The sequence below is a fragment of the Daldinia decipiens genome (genome assembly GCF_022478715.1).
Source record: "Daldinia decipiens strain CBS 113046 unplaced genomic scaffold F4813scaffold_36, whole genome shotgun sequence".
NCBI classification, from domain to species: Eukaryota; Fungi; Ascomycota; class Sordariomycetes; order Xylariales; family Hypoxylaceae; genus Daldinia; species Daldinia decipiens.
In genome coordinates, this window is record NW_026054579.1 from 216 (window position 1) to 23275 (window position 23060).

A 23060-nucleotide genomic window follows, 5' to 3' on the forward strand; every position below is an offset into this window, starting at 1 on the left:
AAATACAACAATTTTAAAAACATTATTTTATTTATTTATTTATTTTAATAAAATAAATTCGTAATAAGACAATTATAAATTAAAATATTAAAAAATACATTTATAATAAAATAATAATTAATCAAATATATTAAAAAATAAATTTAATTTAAAAAAGTTAAAATATACCAATCAATTTAATTAATAATGTAAAAGAATCAAAATTTAATTTTATAATTTAAAAGATTATAAAATTAAATTATTAACAACTTAATTATCGTTAACAAAATTTTAAATATAAAAATAATTTTATTAATAAATAAATTAAATTTAAAATCTTTAAAATTTAAAATATTATAAAATAATTAATAAAAGATTTATTATCTTAACTATTTAAAATAAATGAATAAAAGAAAAAACTATAAAATAAATTAATTATAATTTTTAAAATAAAAGATATAATATAATATTATATTAAAAATCCTTAAACCGTTAATAAAATAAAAGTATTAAATATTAAAAATTATTATAAACAAAAAAAATAAAATTATATTATAATTTTTTTTAATTTATAAAAATAAAAGGAATAAATTAAGTTAAATTATTTTATTTACGTTATTATTATTATGATATTATCATCACATAATCTCATCATTATTAATAATCTTTTTAATGAACAAATAATTTCTTATTTATTTTATTATTATTATTAACTATTAAATTAAAATAAAAAAAGATTGATAAAGTTAAAGTAATTTTATAAATTTATTAAGTTTTAATATTATAAATTTCTTTTGTTTTTTTATAATTATTATAATAATATAATATTAATTATTAATTATTTTCTTTACAATTTTATTTTTTATAATATATTTATGTAATAAAAATGAATTAATATATATAATAATTAAAATAAGTAAAATTTTTAATTTATTAAAAATTAACGTTATTATAAATTTAATTATTATTATAATCTTTTTTTAAATTTAATAAATTCTTATTTAATTTTTTTTTAATTTTTTTGTTTTAATTTTCTTATTATAAATAATTATTATTTTCTTAAAGTTTTTAACATTATATATTTAATAAACATCAATCTTTTATATATATAAAGTATATGTTAAACTTTATTATTAATTTTACTTTTTAAAATTTCTTATGTTTAAATTTATTAAATATTTTTAAAATACTTTTAAAATATTATTCGTTTATATTATAATGCATTTAAATAATTTTATTATATTTAACATTATTAAATTATATATAAATGTAATTATAAAATCCTTTTCATTATAATATTTAAAAATTAAAATTTATTATATAATTTATTTATCATTTCCCTTTAATTTTATACACTTCTTTTTAAATTAAATAAATTCATATTATTATATCTTTTTTTATTTTATTATTTAACAAATATACGTTATTTAACATATTTTTTAATGTTTTACTTATTATTTAATGATCTTTTTATAATTCCTTAACTATTTATTCATTAATTTTTAATATAAAATTATTAATTAAATTATTTATAATTTCATTATAATAATATAATTTTATAATAATAATATGAAATTTTATTTACTTTTTTTATTATATTTTAAATTTAAATTTATATATTTATTATAAAATCTTATAATTTTTTTCTTTTTTTAATAAATTAACGTATTTTAATTAATGTGTTTTTTATTATAATAAATAATTTTTTATATTAATTATAAATTAATTTATCATAAAATTTATATTAACATTAAACATTAAATTATTAAACAATTTAAATAATATTATTTTATTAATAATATAAAATAATAATACTTTTTCAATAAATATTATATTAATGTATATAATGTAATTAAACTTAATTTTTATTTTTATTATAAATTTAAGTTATTTTATGAAATTATTTATTTTTATTATTAAGCAATATTAATATGTTCATTTATATAATATAAAGTTTAATAATTTTAAATAAATTTAATATAATAATCATTTATATTTAATAAATTAAATATTAAAAAAGTTTATTATATATTATAAAACGTTAAAAATAATAAGAAATAAATTTATTAAAATTAAAAAAAGCTTTATATATTTACGTAATAATTTAAACGAAAAAAATATAATTAATTTAAAAACGTAATTTAAACTTTAAATTTAATAAAATGAAATAAAATTTTTATTATAAACTTAATTAACTTATTAAGAAATTTTATAACTTTATTTAAAAAAATTATAATTATATTATAATTAATAAAAAATTAATAATAAAAGCTTAATTAAAAATTTAAATAAAATAAATAATATTATTAATATTAACTTTAAAAAAAGTTAAAATATAAATACGTAAATTTAAAAAAAAACTTAAACTTTTAATTATAATATAACTTTAACTTTTCATTTATAATGATTTTTAATAAGTAAAAAAAATTTAATTATAAAAATAAAATTATAATTAAACTTATAAAATTAATTTAACTTTTAAAATATATTAAAATAATTTATTTATATTAAATAATAATAAAATAATATTAATATTAATTAAATAATCATTTATTAATTAAAAAAACTTATTTTTCTTTTATAATATAATTTTAAGTTTTCATTCATTATAACTTTTCATAATATATATTTATTTTTATTATAAACTTAACAATCGTTAGCGTTATAAAAGGTATAAAGGCAAAGATTTGCTGATGTAGTGTTAAGGACAACATCGAAAGTATTATCTGGGCCGTAGAGCCTTTGGAGCTTAGGTAGTTTGTATCCGGGTAGTTCAGCTCTAAATGAAGTTGGGCAAGCTAGATAACGCTCGAAATCCTCGACCTCTCCCTCCATATCCTCGCTGTCAATGATGCTGCTCAAAATCATCTCGTCTGTGGGATGGTCGAACTCGTGTCGAAAGTAGCGAAGAAGCATACTTTTCGGCGATGCCACTACAAGATCGGGTTTTACCAAACACATCTTATCTTTTTCCCCTTTCGTACCCTCGCGTGTGAAGTCTAAAGTCATTTATTGCCCATATCTCATTTGGCAAGATCAATCCGCCTTTGCTCCGAAGACTAATACCAGTGTTATAACGAGTAAGGAGATATGTCGTGTAGCAGAGGCCCAACGTGCTGGTTTTGAGAAAGAGGAGCCTGTCCCTTGCGCGGTTTCCTTGGGGGAAACCAACCATTTTTACAGGCTTCATTTTTGTCCAGCGAGATTTACGATTAGCTAATAGAGTTACGTGCGAAGTGTGTTAATTCATCACCATCGGGTTCTGATCGAAGCTCCTGGCGTCTTCTTCCCCTCATCTGATTAAAGAGCACAATGAGTTAAGTTGTCTAGGCTAGCTTTGTGACAACTTTCGTATGTGAATCTCGTTTAAACCCCTTTTACTCTGCTTTGAAGTAAACGACCTTTAGGTGTCTGTGCTGCACTATCCCGTGCCTCACGAGTTGGAGTATCGCATGTGTGTTCCCGATGTAAAAGTAGAAATATTCTCCTGGTGGCTGAAAAACGTTCAACGAGCTCTTCCAAGTACGACTCGTTGGTGGCGTTAGTAGCCGACCATGTGGTCTCTATTTCGTCTACAGGGACCATACTTATCAAAAACCTTCCGTGGACTATGGGCTCGCTGCTACTCCACTCACTCCTGGCTTCTGCCAGCTATCCCCCCCTGGTCCCTATATCCAGCCCAAAGTCTCGTCAGTTCCTATGCTATAGAATAAATGCCAACTATACAATTACAAAATTTATGCAGACCCGAGGCTTAATTATTATTAAAAACGCCGTCTTAGGAAAGGCCGCAGTGCTATCTATTGGGATGGCTGTCGTTTCAGCGGTCAAGCGGTTAGTTCGCAAAACCAACAACTACAGAAGGGGGACGATATTTCGACCTTTTTATTTGGGGGTTCTGATACTATTTGCGTGTTTCAGAGGAAGACGGGTTTGGCAGTTGAGAGCTTTGTGCCTCCAGCGCCGGGGAAGTACTCGTATTTTAGTAGTGCCTTGGCAATGGCATCGTGACTGGTCGCAAGAATCTCGTAGTTATTGTAGTAATTGGGTATTATATTTAACTCTGTATACTTACCATATTATGACTGTGAAAATGATCGAGAAATTATATCAAAGCCAACCGACTTTTTGGTATATTATTACCGGATTCAAAAAATGCAAAAATGAAGTAGACCATCACTAAGAGGATCTATCAGGTATAGCTGATTAAAAATGCAAAAAGTCGACACCTGTGTGATTCGAACACACGCCCCCGAAGGGAATGCCTAGTCTATCGGTCAATAGCAGGGCATCGCGTTAACCACTCCGCCAAAGTGCCTCTAGCGTCGTTTGAACTGTGCTTGAAAGTGTGCTTATTTTATCTTATATATAGTTAGCTGTATCAGCGTTAGTGCATCACACACCACGTGTAGATTAGATAAAGACCTTGCGCAAAGCATTGAGGCTTGCCTTAATATTCCGAATCCGACTTTTATACTAGTTACGTATCAGGCTACCGAGAGTTTATATTCATCTAATAGGTACACTTGTTTAACGTAGTCTATTTTGCACATCTCCAAACCAACAAAAGCCGACATATCGAATCTACCTAATCTATGATAATATATATATGACTCTAACCTTGTGCATCGCCCCAATCGCCTAGTACCGCCGGATTAGAGGGCTCATTCACTTAACCCTTGTTATCTCCCACTAAAAATAACCAGGAGATCGTAATTGCGGCCTTAATAGCTGCGACAAACCAGAGACTTGATTGTACAGCACCTGTAGCTTTAGAGATCCAGCCTCCACATATCGCGCCTAGTAGCGTGAGTACAAAAGCTATAGCCCTTCTGTTGCGCTTCACGTTCTTCCTGAGCGGCTGTAAAATATTCTCATCGCTCACCAAATCGCATAACAGACTTGTGATCACCACCGTAGGAACTTCGCTGACCCCCAACCCACGGCTGTTCACAATCTGACCTGCGGCCTGGAAACTAAGCAATCCAATGGGGGCAAGCTCAAGGAAGTCCACGTCTGTTGGATCTCTTCGTGAGGGATATGTACCGTCGACTATGCCGGTCTGGATGATAGTTGCAGCTACAACAACGAAGACTGTCTGTAACAGGAACGAGAAGAAGAGAGTTCTTCGACGACGCCCGCCACCGATAAGTTTATGGTATCGGGAAAAGAATAGACATCCTAAAGTGAAACAGCCTATGGAGAAGAGAGAACGAGCCCATCCAAAAGGCTTATTGTTTTGTCCAGAGGTACCGAGTGCAACGAAGACAGTATTCCCTAACGAACGGTTTAGAAGCAAATATACCGACGAGGGTTAGAATATCATAGACATACCAGTTTGCATTGATACGAAAGTACCATAAGCTAGAGACCATATAATATTAGCTTTGGGATCTCAACGTGCTGGTATAACTCGAGATAGGTCTGTTGTGACTCACCATTATACAGAGTACCATCAGTGAGGCCCGTTGCGAAGCAGCATGCCAGTAGGGGTATGGACCCTACGCCCGCATTGATGTCTTCGGACAGCTGCTGCGAGAAACCCCGGACGAAATCTCGTCGTGCTAGTAGCTCAGGGCTCAGGGTTGGGGCAGACTCAAGTTTCTCTTCGTCGGGCATGATGATATTAATGTGGCAGTGCAGTGAGTATAGAGGTCTGGTGATCGTATATGGGAACTATGCCTGGTAGTTGGCGATATAAGGAACCGGGGGAGATTAAGATGAGCGCCTAGGCTAAGTTCGTGATAGTCTGGACCGGGTAGATTAGTAGATCTGGAACGAGTTATCTCCTCGCTAGTCCTTGCGTCAACAGGGCGTCTCCTTCTTTAATACTGCTTGGCTATCCACCAAGGCGCATATAGAATAGCTTCGAGTACTCAAAATCCCTCAACCCCTGTGCTATCCTCCGATAATCTCCTGGTATCATGTAAGACGTGGAGGAATTATTCTAATCAATGTTGATACGACGGTAAACGGGGAGACGGAAAATTGCTGAATTGGTGCTACTCCAGATGGGCCGATGAACTTGGCTGTTAACTAGAACGTATCCACTTGTGTCTTGAAAAATAACTGTATGCAAATTATATTGTAGGGATAGCCCGGAGGGTGTCCGGCCTCAGCTCGACAGAATTCCGCCATCGTCGTATTCCGTCGACGCCATCTGACGTGGTAATCTAGGCACGCCGGTGTGACCAATGGACCAATGTAATGTGTCAGACCAGCGCCGAGAACTCTGAGTCTGCGATCTAACCATGGGGATCCTCCCGGGGGCTCTTTCTGCGGCCTGTGCTTGGCAGCCGTAGCCCAAGCCTGTTAAATTCGTTTCTATACGGCTATTAGCGCCTGTCCAATAGTAATCTCGATTTCAAATCCTATAGACATCTTCTATCAACTTCGCTATCGATTGACAGAACTAGATAGAAAGGAAACTCGGTGCGATATAACTGTATAACCTAGTCATTACTATTAGCCAGAGTAAAAAAGATAATTCGAACTATAGAGCAACAAACTGTCCCACAAGCTCCTTTTCTGCTGCTATATTAGACGCTCAAAGTTAAACCACCAGCCTCTAACCCCTCGATGAGACCTCATCTCATGGCTTAAGGTCTATCCAATATGCTGTAAAGACGGACCGATGGGAAATGCGATACATCGAGTTTACTAAAGGCTCCTCTGCTCGGACTTCAAATCTGGGTAGGTTGTTGAACTTGGCGCCAAGGTAATAGATACGAGGACTACTTCAGCAACGAGCTATTCGAAGATCGCACGGAAGCATCGTGAGACTGACCGGGATGTAGATAGACACGAGTGTCTCTATACGATTTTAAAGCATGTTACATACATATGCCAACGCTGATCGGCTTGGCTTGTCGTGACATCCCGCTATGCCAACCCCAAGACTCCCGATCCAGCAGTATACAGAAACATCTAGCTTGCCAAGGAGGCCAAGTCGGCTGGTAATATTCCTCGCGTCTAAAGGTAATATGCAGGCAGCAACATACGCGCGAAATGAGCTTCCTTTAAAGTATCACGACAACTTATTTCCTATATACCCAGCTATCATGGCTGGCATAGCCACAATGATGGCATTAAGACGTGACCCAAGAAGTGTAATAATCACGAAAACAGTCACTTGGCCCGAGCAAGTTTTCGGGACGTATAGTAGGGTTTTCTGGGCATTTTCACTAAGCTTTCTCTAGACACGGCAACAGGAATAGAAGCGGCAGTTAGAGATCTAGCACAGATAATACAGATCGAGGTGGATGTAAGATCCCAAGCCTTTACGTAGGTCAGCGAAGAAGAAGAAGAAGAAGAAGCGCAAGTGGAAGTCATAGTTAACTACTATTGGTCTGTCCTACCTGAAGACATAACTGGAGTCGATCCCTTGATTGGCAACGGATGGCACTCGCTAAATAACATACAGAGCTTGGCAAGTCTTGGGCTCCAAGAACTAATCACGGGGGAAATAGTAATAAAGTGGTTAGCGGACGGCGGAAATGTGGACGTCGGGGTGGATCATCGTAGGAAGATAGGAGTAGGGGTCGTATGCATACAGGATGTTGGATAAGTCGTTATCTAGTACGACTTGGCGGCTGACGTTACGTTTTCCCGGCTCGGTCCGCTGCGAACCCGGCTCGCCTTAGTACCAAACCTCTATAAGTGCCTAGAATTCAGAAAACATTCCACATGGAAATGACTAAGACTGCTTAATTCTAGCTCTGGTCAGATTTGAGCGAGTATAAAGTCAGCTACTATTGCTTTTTCAGAGACACTCTTCTACAAGAAAAAAACAAAAGAAAAAAGAAAACAGTTGGCCTGAAACTTAGGGGTGCGTATGTTAACGAATCTATTGGAGGAAGACAGTCACATAATCTAGGCTATTAAGGTAGCGTCGTCGTCTTACTGGCTGGCGTTGGCGTAGAGGTCGAGCCACACCTATGATACTCGCTACGCTTCTGTTGATGTAAGCGTGAGACAACAGCTGGAAAATCATCAATTCTTACTAAAAGGTAAATAAAGCCGGTGGCGATTATCTGTTAAGCCAGGCTGAAACATTATGAGGCCTGGCCAATGTCAGTAGCGCCTCAAAGATACTGTAAAGGGGTGCAACCATTCTTATATCCTATCATTGACACTGAATAAATATTTGTAGGTGTAACCAGATTGAATTGCCTATTATAAAATGCTTCATCTAGTATTTTTAAAGCTGAAGAAACCCTATTTAGGGAGGTTTTTTTTTTTAGAGACGACAATAGTTTTCTCGTCTAGGTCCGGATGTGACACTTTCTGAACATTCCAGCTGTCACAAAGAGGGTGTAAGTTGGTGGCCTGTATAGCGGCAACAAGGGGATCGCCATCGTTGAGAGTGCCATGACACCGTGGTATACTGGTTTAGTATGCTCTTACCAGAGCGGGAGGCCTCAGGGGACCCAGGGGCCTTAGGTCCTCGAGATAATACAGCGGTTCGTTGAACCAACTCTAGTGACGTATTATCCAAAAACATCCCGGTGATGGTCTACCGATCGCAGGTGACCTTCTTGGAGAACTGAAGCCACACAATGGCAGTCCTGCAGTATTGATTGGCCTGTTCTAGTAGGTGTGGAATGCCTAGGTTTCCATTTATATCGTTAGCATGGCTATCACTGGGTCTGGATTCGTGATGGTTGATCATCATCCATAAAGTCTATGAATTATCATAATATATTATACTGATATTAAAGATCCTCTACGTGTACAGTCACTGGGTCGATTTGAGAGTAAACGAAACGGTTGTATATTTTCATGTGCGGTTACAAGGATACCTCGAGACCCTGTCACCGGCAGCCCAAAGTAAGACCCGGGAGGTATGATCAGGTAACGTCGAGTGCAGTTGAGGAGCTGAGCACAACTTGAGATTCCGCAAATTAACTCCGAGGAAGCTAACGATACGGTATCGGGGATCTTTCGACAGGGGAAAGGGATGAAAGTCACATATGCGCCAAGTGGTGTATCTCGGCCAGTGCTTACTGCAACAAAGGAGTTCTAGGCCTCGGTACATCGAGGGAGGAAACCTGGCGTAGAGGCGGATGAATATGATGGTATGATATTCTGAAAGTGTGAGACTTCTGGGCCGATATAGGGGAGAGTAGGGTGCGATAAAAGTATAAATATCACGCCTGGGATCGGCTGGCCAACTCATCTAGGTTTCATATTCAGCACCTCTTAATCTATACAACAGATCGACACCTTGCAGTTCAGTGCTACCATTTTATTGTTGAAACTCATATATACCCACCTAAACCATGTCTCCCTCCGCAATCACACCCACAGATTATACGTCTGGGCTCGAAAACGAGTCGACTATAATTCTTCAAGCGGCAACGGAGATCAGTTCTAGCCAGTTCTATGACTCCATCAAGCCACTTCCCTTAGTTAACACAGTCGAAATTTTCGAGGATGATACCATCGCAGTCCCCAATGTTGAAGAGGTTACTGTCGTGGCACCCTCTGAAGATGATACTGTCGACAAGGTCGACGGACCGCTACGGCTTAGTGATATTGTCACTAGTGTTCGTGAACCGGCATCTGGCGCTAAGAAGCTCCGCAAGATGATATTCGAGACTGAGGAGCTTATCGTCTGCCCTGGGGTATACGATGGCCTCTCTGCTCGTACGGCAATGGAACTAGGCTTCAACGCCATGTACATGGTACGTGATGTAGACTTAGTATAACGTCGTCAATATATGCAAAGCTAACAGTCCATCGGAAGACTGGTGCAGGTACTACGGCGTCACGCATCGGTCAGCCGGACCTGGCCATTGCTCAGCTACACGAAATGAGAGAGAACGCCGAGATGATCGCCAACCTTGATCCATTTGGTCCGCCCTTGATCGCTGACATGGACACTGGATATGGAGGTAGGTCTTTGAAAACCCTCACCCCCAACCCCTATCGTCCGTCCCCATATGACATGTAATCTAACTTGGACATCAGGACCAATCATGGTTGCTCGTACCGTGGAGCAGTATATCCGTGCCGGAGTAGCTGGTGCCCATCTCGAAGATCAAGTATGTTCTCTAACTACTTACTCATATCTCCCCAAGCCTGAGCTCAAAGCGTATTGGTCTCTTGCCTCCAACACTGCTTGACTTGTATAGAATTATACAAGCCTCGTGTATCCTATTATTACGAAATTCTAACCCCTATTCGCGAACTAGATCCTCACCAAGCGTTGCGGTCATCTGAGTGGCAAGAAGGTCGTGCCGCAAGAAGAATACATCTCACGCATCAGAGCCGCCCATGCCGCTCGCGTGCGGTTGCAATCAGACTTCGTACTCATTGCGCGGACTGATGCTCTCCAATCACTCGGGTATGACGCGTGTATATCGCGACTACGCGCAGCTCGAGACGAAGGTGCGGATGTTGGTCTGCTCGAGGGCTTCACATCCAAGGAACAAGCAGCCCAGGCTGTCAGAGACCTAGCACCATGGCCACTCCTGCTGAACTCAGTTGAGAACGGAAAGAGTCCCGTTATCACCGTCGAGGAGGCTCACAAGATGGGCTTCCGCATCATGATTTTCAGCTTTGCGACGCTGGCACCCGCGTATGTCGCCATCCGCGAGACCCTTCTCCGTCTAAAGGGTGAGGGCGTGGTCGGCACGCCAAAGCACATCACGCCTGTGAAGCTTTTCGAGGTCTGCGGGTTACAGCATAGTATGGAAGTGGACATGAATGCTGGAGGAGCATCCTTTGTGGGAGGACTATAAGCACTGTATGCTTAGATGGTGTTTAGGTACCTAGGTAGTTATCGGAATGGCTGTCTCGTTATTGGATATATGTGGCGTGCAGATGTATTTGTTTTTCAGAAATTGATTAGGATTTCTTTGATAGTTTCAATGCGATATTGACTGGTTCATGCGCCAATAAACAGACATGATGTGATACCTTTGCTTTTAAGCCCTATACTCTGGGGAGTTGTGTTTAGATAAAGTTGTTCATTTCAAAATGAAGCTATTTTCAGATGTCCCCCTCCCCATTTTCTTCTTGAAGAAGGAGGGTTAAATAGGGGTGTATATGAAGTAGCTTAAGTGTAACGACTCAACCGATTCATTTCTATATTCATGAATCCTATCGCGTAAATGAACACCAGTATCCATTACAGAACCAAGTATTAGAACAAGGCGTTGAAAATAACATACGTCTGCCATGAGTTCCGGCAACAGCTGCGACCGGGAATCAAGCAGAGGGAACTTCAATATCAGGACATGCTAGGAATTCGAACGTGGGTTTCTTCGGTATGCGCATGGACCTCACAGGGTAGTCGCGAGTAAACTGCCCGCTAGATAAGTTAGTTGTAGACAAACGCAAGAAAATATACTACGTCGAGTAGACCGGTGGGGGGGTTTCAATTATATATTGTACAGATAGTGTAACATAATATAATTTCTATAATAGCCGCAGGGGTTGTCTGTAACGTGACTTGATATGTTTGTCGCGAAAATACCAGTGCATGGTAAACCCGGGAAGCGGGTTCGGATCCAAAGTCGAAGCTGTTGTGACGTTTCACGGCAGCGGAAGGGAATCCATACATAGGCACACCTAGGTGTGTGAATCCTTTCCCCTCCGAATATGCAGTATTGCTTAATTCCTCGTGCTATGGTGACTGTGGCTCGGGTTTCAATATTGATATTGTGTCCTGCCCTCTCGGGTTACGAAACCCGGCTGGTCGTGGGCCGCATTGGGTATGCCGTAGGGAATACCGTCAGACTCGGTAAAAGGGGATTCCCTTCTTATTTCCTGCTAAATTAGATAGACGGCAGGTCATTCGGCTCCGCCGCTGATTTATAATTTAGCAGTGATATTTGTAAGTTATGTTTTAATATGTACTCGTGAGGCGTTCGATGTTCGGTAAATAAGTTCGTCGGGAGGCTTAGGTGCTGCGTCGGATTTAAAACATATTCTCTTTCGCTAACCGGAGAAAACATAAAGAGACAAGTCGCAACAGAGAGGCTCCGGAATAATGCCGTGCGTTTAGAGATTCGGCCTGCCGTAGTGGGTAAGCGAACCCTTGGAATACTGCCTACTTTCCGCATATAGTTGGGATTTGCAAGTCGGCCGAGGCAAAGAAAAACATTGTTAAGCCAGTCTGGTCAGTTCAACTTGAGGCCCAGCACCGAGTCTCGGTCACCTTAGGCTGGCTTCCTAGGCTGGAAGCTGATCGACAATCATACAACCCATCCGTCTATGCATAACATATAACATATATATAGATTATATATTAAATAGCAACCTAAGTAGAAGAGCTGGTCGTGGGAGTCGTGGGAGTCGTGGGAGTCGTGGGAGTCGTGGGAGTCGTGGGAGTCGTGGGAGTCGTGGGAGTCGTGAGTAACAGGTTGCGCAGCGGAAATGCCAAGACCTTATATAGTGGGTGTGCTGACCACTGCCGGCACCTGGTATCTGAAATACAGGGGGTTTGTTTGCAGATCATGGCCAGGGGTAATGCTAAGCGTGCCTGTCGTGATGGTTGTATGGCGGTTAGGGGCAGGGGTAGTGGAGGGGTTAAGATGCTGAGGATGTGGGGGGACTACGACAAAACTGAACTTCTCTCGTGAGAAAAGACTTTGAAACAGGACTTTGAAATTTGAACCCAACTACAATACGAGGACATTTCCGTGGCTGCATGGTTATAGACACCTGACAATACGCCGCAAGTAGCACCGATACGAATACATAGCTTGCGGTAGATGCACCTGGGATTTTCTCGGGGAAAGTGATGGAATAGTCACATTCCGCTTTCTGCTCACATCATGTGGGGAAACCGGTGTCGCAATCTGGGGCATATTTCCGTCTGACGGCATTGCTATGTACTCCAAGTTGAACCAAGGACCCAGGTGTGGTGGATATAATAGGGTTGTTAGGCATATTACTTGCATATCATACTGGCATTATGCCAACTCGTAATATTGTTTGTGGTAAAAGTACTTGATGCATGTATTACGTAGTTTTAATGGATGATTTCTTCAACCGAGTAAGGGGACGAAGATAAATTGGTCTTTAAAATGGGACTATATGGCTTCTGTTACGTTTGATATTTTAAAGCTATTTCGAATGAAACAAACTATTAATACCGGGTATTATAGGTAGCTGTCCTGCATTTCGGAGATAATCGACCAGTCACTTACCCCTATCGTCAAAGTTTGGTTGGACAGCAATGCTCATAGCCCCCGTAGGTCTGAAGGTCAACTTGGAGGGAAAGGATTCCTGATAGGGAAGGCCGTTACAACGTCTCCTGAGCAAGCTATCACTCCATGGTGCTTTACGCGCGGCTCAGCGCTTCTTGGCAACAGTCTAGGTACCGTATGTAGTGTATGCGCGCGTAGCTAACTGTTTGGCAAGAAGCTTGGCCTTCTGTACTATCTCATCGCCATTGGCTATTCTAGTATTACAAGTAGTCTATAGCTAATTTCACGGCACATCACCAAGAAAACCCGAATGCCTGGGTTTAAAACACTGTAACTTGACGACATTCAGAGCTTGGAGTAACATTACTGGATCGTAGCACGTCTATATTTTTATTGAAGGGACGAAAACTCTCCGACAAATAACGGGACTTCAGCTCAACCAAGCCCTTTCTAGGAGGTGCTGCTGTGATCGGCACTCGTTATGCATGTCGGATTGGCCGGTTAGGGTAGGGAGTACTTTGAATCCTTACCTTATCCATGATTCTCTTTCTACCTCACATGAGGCGTTCACATGTAAGTAGTCACCAGCAAGTTTGTCCGACTACGAAATGCTGTCCTTGGTAAAGATCTGCTATCATGAAGGCTCTCATAGTATTGCATTCAACATCTAACAACATCACGCTTCTTGCCAAAAGATTGCGATGAGTATTATAAAAGGAAGATGCTTCTCCCTTCAATCGGCTATCTTTACTCTCACCATCCCACACTTAGAGCTTCACCATCAAGCACTACTCGCTTCAGATAACGCCGCAAGATCAACCCTAGACCCATCACATCTATCTATCCTTCAAAATGCGTACTGCCACCGCTCTAGCCTTACTGCCTCTGGCACTTGCTGCGCCTTCGAAGCGAGATACCCCCGCGCTGGTTATCAAGCCCCGAGGCGCCCAGCTTGTCGATGGCAAGTACATTGTCAAGATGAAGGCTGGCACGAAGGCCGAGTCTATCCAGAGCTCTATCCAGTCTGTCGCCAGCGACGCCGACTTCGTTTACAACACCGACAAGTTCAAGGGTTTCGCTTCTAGCCTTTCCGAGGAAGAGCTCGAGGCTCTCAGGAACAACGCCGATGTAAGTACAAAGACAACACAGATAAGACTCTAGGATTTATGAAGACTCTAAAACTTTCTGCCAGGTTGACTACATCGAGCAGGATGCCATTGTCACTATCAAGGCCACCCAGGAGAACGCCGACTGGGGTCTAGCACGTCTCTCAAGCTCCGAGCCTGGCAGCACTACCTACACCTACGACGATAGTGCTGGTGAGGGTACCTGCGCCTATATCATCGACACTGGTATCGAAGTCGACCACGAGGTATGTGATTAGTGGTTATCTTCCTATTAACAATTACTAACTCTATACAGGAATTTGAGGGCCGCGCTAAGTTCCTCAACAACTTCGCTGACGACGATGACACTGACGGCAACGGCCATGGTACTCACGTTGCAGGCACCATCGGCTCAAAAACCTATGGAGTTGCTAAGAAGACATCTCTCTTCGCCGTCAAGGTCCTTGACGCCAGTGGTTCGGGCACCAAGTATGCGATAACCCTTAACTCGTCCAAGTATAAAGTTACGGTTAGCTGACTAGAAACCATAGCTCCGGTGTCATCGCCGGTATGGACTTCGTTACAAAGGACGCCGCTGGCCAGACCTGCCCCAAGGGTGTCGTCGTCAACATGTCCCTCGGAGGTTCCTCCTCCAGCGCCGTGAACGAGGCGGCCGCCAGCATCGTCGATGCCGGTCTGTTCCTTGCCGTTGCCGCTGGTAACGAGGCCACCGACGCTTCTTCTTCTTCCCCTGCCTCGGAGAAAACCGCCTGCACCGTCGGTGCCACCACCAAGGACGACGAGCTTGCCGAGTACTCCAACTTCGGCAGCCTTGTTGACATCCTTGCCCCTGGAACTGACATCGAGTCTACCTGGATTGGTGGAACCACCGTAAGCCAACCCCTAAGTACAAGTTTGGTATTTTTGCTCGTACTAACGATATCCTAGAACGTCATCTCCGGAACCTCGATGGCCTCTCCCCACATTGCTGGCCTCGGTGCCTACTACTTGGGACTCGACGCTTCCCCCGTCGACTCTCTCTGCGACTACATCGCCAAGAGCGCTCTCTCTGACGCTATCTCCGGTGTTCCTAGCGACACTGCCAACCTTCTGGCTCACAACGGCGAGTCTTAAATGATAGAAGTCGAGGATGGGATTGATTGTATCTTAGCTATACCCGGTGGAGATTTTGTATATCATTAACCATCTAGTGAGACTTGTAGGGTGAATGCCTTCTTATATATGTATATAGTTGGGACTGTCAAGGGATCGGGGATCAGGAATCGGGAACTGGGGGATTCTTCAGTTAAGTCGAACCACCCTTACTGGGGCCACCCATTTCCCATACAAAATCAACGATTTTGCATATCTATATTTAATTCAAGAAAGTAGATAAAAATATACAATCTTTGATTTTAAATAGGATATTATATTCTTATTATATATAAAAATTAAAAGAAATGTTAAGGTTAATATTTATAATAAAATAAATATAAGAATATATATTAATAATTGCTGGGAATCATCATCAGTAGTGAAGTTGAAGTTGTATTAATAAAGAAGACAAGGTCTTCTCAATTTATAGAAATAAGAAATAAGCTAAGCTATCTTATCTACGTTATCGTTATCGTGATCTTATCAATAATTATACATATAAACTTATAAACTTATAAATAAAACTATTAAAAGTTATTAATATTTATAACTTTACCAATTAATATATTATAAATATAAAATATATAATTTATTTATTTAAAAAGTTTAATATTTAATTTTATATAAAAATGTTATTAAATTATTATAAAACTTTATAAACGTTTATGATTTTTTAAATAAATAAGTTATATATTTAGTTTTAAATTTAAAAGTTACATTAAAACGTCTTTTATTTAACGATATAAATTTTATATTTATACCATATTAATTGGTAAAGTTATAAGCAATAATATCCCTTAATAACTTTATATATAAATTTATATGTGTAATTGTTAATGTATATTTTTGTATTTATTTTATCACAGATATTAGCCCTGCCATTTTTCAAAACTTTATACCTGGTGAGAATCTAATATCGTATTTAAAATCGAAGACCGTATATTTTTATCTACTTTTTTGAATTAAATATAGATATGTAAAATCGTTGATTTTGTATGGGAAATGGGTGGCCCCCACTAGGGTGGCCCCAGTAAGGGTGGTTTGACTTAATTGATGATAATTACCATATCTATGTCGTACCTGTCTTTCTGAAGTTTTCGGTGTCCGTAAAGTTCGGAATTGCCCACAAAGGAGTTACTAGAATTTCTGCTGCTTTTTTTCTTCAGTTATAACCAAACCTTCCTGGTATTATTAACTAATAGGAAAAACAAATAATTCAGACTACTAATAGGTGAGCCAATACTAACCCTACACTTTAAAACAAAGGAGGCGCACTTCTTAGGGTAGCTAACACATAATAATAAAGTTAATATAGTATTATTCAACTTTTATAACCAAAAATATTCACTCCCATAGTAAGTTATAACACTTTAAGTAATCACACAACAATATAGATGTAGCACGGCTGGTTATTGTCGTAATGAGTGCGCATCGCTTAGAGTTAGAGAATTAAATGTACCTCATGAGCATGACCACGCGAACCAGCGGAACTCACAAATATCAAACTCAAGTTTAGTATCGGGCAAGTTAAGATATATATTGTTCTATATGTGGATATAGCTGTGTTTAAAGCGGGATTCTCGCTGACTTCTACAAGTCCTAGTTATTCGATTAAAAGACAATAAATGTAGTATAAAACCAAAGCGTGAGGCTCATATATACGAAAGGTTACATTTGGTCAACTTTAGGAAACTGTCAATAGATATGGGGGATGCAAGGCATATCATATTAACTAATATAGTAGAATGTATTACAGCTGATAGAGTTGTTAAGTAAAACCCCACCAATGGTATAATACAAGAATGGAATAGCTCGCTTAGCAGACATTATAATGTTATACAGACATTTAATCATCATCACCATGCCCTGAACCTTGTGATATTTATTACTGCGAAGAACTCTTCCCGGTTAAATCCCACTGTAACCATTCTTCACCTTCACCACATCTACGGACGCATCTCTGTAGTTTCTTTCTGGCTAGCGAGAGGGCTAGAATGTGCCAAGGCTATTATAAGCTATTAATGGCAACCTTGGCATGGTACCTTTCCGATATTGACCTACTCATAGGGCGCATTTCTAACGGGTAGATTAGCGGCCCTCATGGCACTGCTCCGCCCCCGCTGATGCGATCGAATGAACGACGTGCTGTTGATTAAGTTACTTCGGCAGCTTGCTGAATATCCTTATGGGTATTATTTGGTCTCTACAAAAGTGTGTTCTCGACGGAACTTAATATAATTAACCTACCTGTTATATAAAATTGCCTCGGCTATATAAAGTTTACGATGATCCCCTGATCATGAGTCCCCGTCGAGCGCATTTCTTATTGTGTTCAAGCAAGACCATTTTTTATAGTACTTGAAGTCTTTATATCGAGACTTCTAAGTACAATGGCTTCTCTCGTCACCCTGGCGGCGCTCGCCGCTAGCATAGGGCAAACCTATGCCCAGTCGGCTTTAACTATCAATACTGCGTCTACGTTGCAACAAATAGACGGCTTTGGTGTTTCCCAGGCATTCGGCCGCGCAGCTGAGTTTAGGGACATGCTATCTGGAGATCCTCAGAAGCAGGGTCTAGACTACTTGTTCAATACGACCACTGGTGCTGGTCTCACAATCATCCGCAATCGCATTGGCTCGGGCACGACCAATAGCGACAGCATTCTCCCAAAGAGCCCAGGCGGGCCAAGCGCGGCTGCGAACTACAGCTTCGACGACGACGACCGAGGACAAGTCTGGTTTAGCCAGCAAGCCATGAAATATGGAGTCAAATCTATTTATGCGGATGCATGGAGTGCGCCGGGGTTCATGAAGGTAATTCTTGTTCTAAGCTCCGAAAAAATCTTTCGGTCGAGGACTATTAAGCTAAATTCCACATTAGACTAACAACAATGAAAACAACGGCGGCTACCTTTGCGGTACGCCAGGTCACTCATGCTCGTCTGGGGACTGGCGTCAACCCTATGCCGACTTCTTGGTCCAGTACGTGAAGTATTATAGCGAGCGCGGTATTCCCATTACGCAGCTAGGCTTTTTGAATGAACCTGACTACGTGTGAGTGTTGGTTGGGTGAAAATCGATGTTGTGCCGTATTGACTTCTATAGAACGAGTTACTCGTCAATGCAATCCGGTGCTAACGAAGCCGCATCATTTATTCCCATATTGCACGATACACTCGAGGCTAATAACCTCAGCAATGTGTCCATAACTTGTTGCGACGCGAGTAAGTGAATGCTCTAACTAGGCTACCTAGTTTCTGATTATTTCAAGAAATGCCTCTCGTTTTTGGCCTCGGCAGATAATTAATAACAGTACAATACAGTGGGCTGGAACTCTCAGCGAAGCATCACGCAAGGTCTCGTCTCGGCAGGCATGGAGAAATACCTTGGGTATATTACCAGCCACATGTACACGGGTGACCCAAACTCGGTTATTTCTACCAAGCTAAAGACATGGCAAACCGAGGCAGCCGACCTCCAATCACGCTGGTGTGCGACATGGTATAGCGGCGGCGGCCAATGCGAAGGCTTTACTTGGGCGCAAAAGATCCATAATGGTCTTGCAGACGCTAACCTATCTGCTTACATCTACTGGCAAGGTGTGGAAGTGAACCAGTTTCAAGCGTCTTCCTACCTCGTTGCAAGCGACGGGAAAACACTCACACCCTCCGGCCGTCTCTGGGCCTTCGCAATGTGGTCGCGGTTTGTACGCCCCGGCGCATACCGCGTTAGCACGTCCGGCAGTGTTTCCAGCACCGGTATCACGGCATTTAAGAACACGGATGGTTCGGTGGTTGTGGTTTTCCTTAACTCCGGCGGCTCGCAGCAGAGTGTTAAGGTTTCATTCAAAGACTTTACCCCAGCAGCTGTTGAAGCTTTCGTGACGGATAACACCCGATCTGTGGCCTCGGTCGAGTCGAAACTTATCGACGGTGCGGTTACGGTTTCTGTCCCTTCACGAGGAATGCTCACGGTTAAACTGACTGCTGCATCGTGATGTATGAGGTTTTGATATTAAGCCTATACGGTTGTTTACTAGGATAGTAAAAAAAAGATAACTATGTGTTATATAAATACCTAGTTAAGTCAATCTATGAAATGATAAAGCTTTCATATCGATGGCGCTTTAAAATGCAGTATATTTACTTACCTGCGTTATTATTTCGTGATCTTCTACGTTAGTAGCAAGATTTTGGGGATGATGTGTACGAGGACGTCGTGTGTTTCGACCTTCCTATATAGGTAGTTAATTCTTCTACGGAATAGTTAACTATAGAGTTTCATGAACCATTGTGTTAGTTGAGCGGGCCTCGCTGCTATCTCTTTAACTACCTTAGGTATCGCTAAATCGTCTACTTAATACTCTAGCTTGACAAACATTACTATTAGAATGAAAGATATCTACGGTCTGATAATCTAAGCCGTTCGTCAACTATCAGATAAGCAATCATGTAAGGGCTTTAACCTTCTCATGATGTGGGCATTGGCCAATAAGAAAAGACTTAGCAGCCCTTGCGTGGATAGGTAGACAATTCGCTTGGTAATTCTCTCTTTTTAAAAGAGTAGTCTATATTATATGGTCTTCACGCGTAATTGGCTTACCTATATTGTTTACTCGACGAGTCTCTCGTTACTACCTCGTATTGGTAGCTAAGGCAGGATTTCACTAAATCAGGGGTACGATCTAGGCCCACGGACCTGGGTACAGATAAGTAGCCGACCTTCCGGATGCGTCAAGGTGAGATATGGCGTGACTCTGAAAAAGAGGTGAATAATGCTTAGTAGGATCATAGTAGGAAATGACCGACAGCATCAGCTATACTACCTCACCTACGTAATATATCACAACGCAATTAATGTAATTTCCGGTTTGTAGATCCAATTGGATATTTGCATGCGGGTTAGACCAGGGCCGTGGTTCATTGGGCTGTCTATCCTTGCTCTCTATCAGCTTGCATTATGTGCGTATGAGATAGCGTGCTGTTATTGTAAACAATATAAAAGTGTTATGAGCGCCGCTCTGGGGGCTTTGTTCTCCTTAGGATCTGGTCTTAGCTGTTCCGGCCCTACTCTCGCTTGCTCCACTCGTCCCTGTCTATTATTAATAGGTTGATAGGTTGATAGGTTGAAGTGTGCACAATGGTTGGCATTGGTCTTGCTTTTTCGGCGATTCTCGCTGCCCAGGTCTCCCTTGCGAGTCCCGTGGGGTCACGAACGCCATATCGTGTTAAGGATACGCACCATGTTCCAAGAGATTGGAAGCGAGTTCGTCGCGCGCCTGCTGACCATGTAATTGACCTTCAAATTGGCGTAAAGCAAAGCAATTTCCCAGAGCTCGAGAGGCATCTATACGAAGGTATGATATGTGATGTTCTTTAAGCTAGATGAAATGAAAAGCCCAAGTCTTACCTTCGTTGTTTAGTTTCTGACCCGGACCACCCACGCTACGGTCAGCATCTTTCCGCCGATGAGGTGAAAGAGCTGGTCAAGCCTACTGATGAGACGCTCGACCTCGTCCACGAGTGGCTAGCGGACAACGGGGTCACTCCGTCAGGATATAGCTCAGCTAAGGATTGGATCACGGTGTCTTTGCCAGTCAAGGCTATCGAGCGTCTCCTTGACACGGAGTACCACGTTTATGAGCACAAGGATGGGGGTGTAGTCGCTCGGGCTCCCAAATGGTCTCTTCCGCTTCATCTGCATGATAAGATCGATACGATTCAGCCTACCAATTCGTTCTTCCGTGCTCGCGCCGAGAAGTTTGACCATGTCGAAGCGCCGGTGTACCTTGACCCCCAATATACACCACCTACGAATGAGAACATAAGCGCAGTTTGCAACGTTAGCTCCGTCACGCCTGAGTGCTTCCAGACTCTTTACTCGACCAAGGGCTACAAAACTCGCGCTTGCGGCAAGAACAAGATTGGGTTCAACAACTTCCTTGGTGAGCATCCTATTCGGTCGGACGGGGAACTCTTCCTCGCCAAGTACCGGCCGGAGGCGGTCTCAAGCGCAAAGGATTTCCCACAAATCACGATTGCAAACGGGCCTGGTGACTACGCTTTGACACCAGAGGAAATCGAGTCGAGCACTTCTAAGGAGGCTAACCTGGACCTCCAGGCCATTGCCGGCATAAGCTGGAAGAGTACGTATTTAGAGAGGCCATTCCGCAAATAACTCTTCGGCTAATATGTGTTGGTTGTAGCTCCAATCATCAGTTACTCGACGGGGGGCAGCCCGCCTTTTATCCCGTCGGTTTCCACTCCCGACAACACGAACGAACCCTACCTTGTATGGGTGAACTACCTGCTTGATCAAAAGTCTTTCCCGCAAGTTATTAGGTATGTGTAAAATTACCTTTGTATACGTGTATACGCCCCTTTGTTGTTAATAGACGCTAATATGTTTATAGTATGTCATCGTGTACTTTACCTAGCTCTTTGGATAGATTACTAACTTGATGTAGCGACCTCGTATGCCGATGATGAGCAGACTGTTCCAGAGTCGTACGCCCGACGTGTCTGCCAGCAGTTCGCTCAGGTGGGTGCTCGTGGTACTTCATTATTGTTTTCTAGCGGCGACAGCGGCGTCGGATCGTACGGCGAGTGTATAAGCAACGACGGCAAGAACACGACCAAGTTTCTCCCCGAGTTCCCACCCAGCTGCCCCTATGTAACGGCAGTTGGTGCTACGAAGAACTTCGAACCCGAAGTCGTGGCGTACCGCCCCGCGTTTGTTGGCCCTGATGGGGTTGCGCATGGTAACTACACCAGTGGCGGTGGATTTAGCAACTACTTCGACGTACCTGCGTACCAAGCGAAGCAGGCTACCAACTACGTAAATAACCTTAAAGGCCTGTACGATGGTCTATATAACAAGAAAGGCCGTGGTTACCCGGATATATCTGCGCAGGGACTTTACTTCGCATATTTCTGGAACGGAACTGAGGGAACTATTAGCGGTACTAGCGCTAGCTGCCCTCTGACGGGTGGAATTATCTCGTTGGTAAATGACGCGCTCATTTCGTCGGGCAAACGGCCGCTGGGCTTCTTGAACCCGTGGCTGTACTCGAAGGGATACAAAGGGTTGACTGATATCGTAAGTGGTAGTGCTGTCGGATGTGGTGTTGACGGTTTCCCAGCGGTTGAAGGATGGGATCCTGTTACTGGCCTTGGGACACCAATCTTCCCAGAGCTTGTCGCATTAGCAGGTGGGAAACTGACCCGTTAATGAGATATTCTCCGATCTGCAACTCGCTCCATTAGTATATCTTGCCCCAGAAAAAACAACCAATATAACACCTTTATCTGTGACTGGCGAATTAACAGCTTTGTCTAAGCCTAATTTGAATGAATTGTTTTCCAAGCTGTATGTGTATATGTATGCGTATGATTAAAAGTATCGAACTAATTGAGTTACGTTTACCAATATACTACAGTTAAGTACTGTATAAATAGGTTACTAACACACGGGCTGCTTATGTGATTTAGCCGTAAATCCCCCGGATTACAATGTACTGCCCCACCACCACATAAGATTTCCACCGTGCTTACCATGAGGTAGGTTAGAATATCCACGCAGCCGCGGCTTGATGTCATTATTTAACTTTTAACTTCAATACTCTAGTTACCAGAGCGTATGGGTTAAATTCCGAAAACAAA

General features: G+C 41.1%; 5 protein-coding genes and 1 non-coding gene across 6 annotated transcripts; 4 read left to right on the forward strand and 2 right to left on the reverse strand.

The window, feature by feature from the left end:
* Positions 1 to 4202: 4202 nt before the first annotated feature.
* F4813DRAFT_t120 lies at positions 4203 to 4297 on the reverse strand. The gene has a single exon. It is a non-coding gene; the product is annotated as a tRNA-Ser (tRNA).
* Positions 4298 to 4516: 219 nt separating this feature from the next.
* Positions 4517 to 5598, reverse strand: F4813DRAFT_398870 (uncharacterized protein; the record flags this gene model as incomplete). Its single annotated transcript, XM_049248103.1, has 3 exons — positions 4517 to 5256; positions 5314 to 5343; positions 5418 to 5598. The coding sequence occupies 3 exons, from the start codon at positions 5596 to 5598 to the stop codon at positions 4652 to 4654; spliced, it is 816 nt and encodes a 271-aa protein (XP_049096465.1). The 3' UTR covers positions 4517 to 4651.
* A 3662-nt stretch (positions 5599 to 9260) lies between these two features.
* Positions 9261 to 10724, forward strand: F4813DRAFT_392495 (oxaloacetate Acetylhydrolase; the record flags this gene model as incomplete). Its single annotated transcript, XM_049247294.1, has 4 exons — positions 9261 to 9665; positions 9728 to 9875; positions 9952 to 10025; positions 10176 to 10724. The coding sequence occupies 4 exons, from the start codon at positions 9261 to 9263 to the stop codon at positions 10722 to 10724; spliced, it is 1176 nt and encodes a 391-aa protein (XP_049096466.1).
* Positions 10725 to 13386: 2662 nt separating this feature from the next.
* Positions 13387 to 15614, forward strand: F4813DRAFT_370120 (subtilisin-like protein). Its single transcript, XM_049244488.1, has 5 exons — positions 13387 to 14267; positions 14332 to 14511; positions 14562 to 14734; positions 14797 to 15136; positions 15194 to 15614. Exons 1-5 carry the CDS (start codon positions 13992 to 13994, stop codon positions 15377 to 15379), a joined length of 1155 nt encoding a protein of 384 aa, XP_049096467.1. The 5' UTR covers positions 13387 to 13991; the 3' UTR covers positions 15380 to 15614.
* Positions 15615 to 17790: 2176 nt separating this feature from the next.
* F4813DRAFT_382549 (glycoside hydrolase family 30 protein) lies at positions 17791 to 19396 on the forward strand (the record flags this gene model as incomplete). Its single annotated transcript, XM_049245819.1, has 4 exons — positions 17791 to 18213; positions 18281 to 18453; positions 18505 to 18623; positions 18723 to 19396. 4 exons carry the CDS (start codon positions 17791 to 17793, stop codon positions 19394 to 19396), a joined length of 1389 nt encoding a protein of 462 aa, XP_049096468.1.
* Positions 19397 to 20412: 1016 nt separating this feature from the next.
* F4813DRAFT_370131 (tripeptidyl-peptidase 1 precursor) lies at positions 20413 to 22798 on the forward strand. The gene is made up of 4 exons (XM_049244489.1): positions 20413 to 20755; positions 20822 to 21544; positions 21605 to 21739; positions 21866 to 22798. Exons 1-4 carry the CDS (start codon positions 20539 to 20541, stop codon positions 22627 to 22629), a joined length of 1839 nt encoding a protein of 612 aa, XP_049096469.1. The 5' UTR covers positions 20413 to 20538; the 3' UTR covers positions 22630 to 22798.
* The last annotated feature ends 262 nt before the right edge of the window (positions 22799 to 23060 follow it).

Excerpts from the sequence above, each read along its gene's own strand:
- F4813DRAFT_370120 (XM_049244488.1), top strand. The coding sequence starts at position 13,992 with ATGCGTACTGCCACCGCTCTAGCCTTACTGCCTCTGGCACTTGCTGCG. Across the intron at positions 14,268-14,331 it reads CTCTCAGGAACAACGCCGAT|GTTGACTACATCGAGCAGGA; the intron begins GTAAGTACAAAG and ends ACTTTCTGCCAG. Across the intron at positions 14,735-14,796 it reads GCCAGTGGTTCGGGCACCAA|CTCCGGTGTCATCGCCGGTA; the intron begins GTATGCGATAAC and ends TAGAAACCATAG.
- F4813DRAFT_370131 (XM_049244489.1), top strand. The coding sequence starts at position 20,539 with ATGGTTGGCATTGGTCTTGCTTTTTCGGCGATTCTCGCTGCCCAGGTC. Across the intron at positions 20,756-20,821 it reads CGAGAGGCATCTATACGAAG|TTTCTGACCCGGACCACCCA; the intron begins GTATGATATGTG and ends TTCGTTGTTTAG. Across the intron at positions 21,740-21,865 it reads GTCTTTCCCGCAAGTTATTA|CGACCTCGTATGCCGATGAT; the intron begins GGTATGTGTAAA and ends AACTTGATGTAG.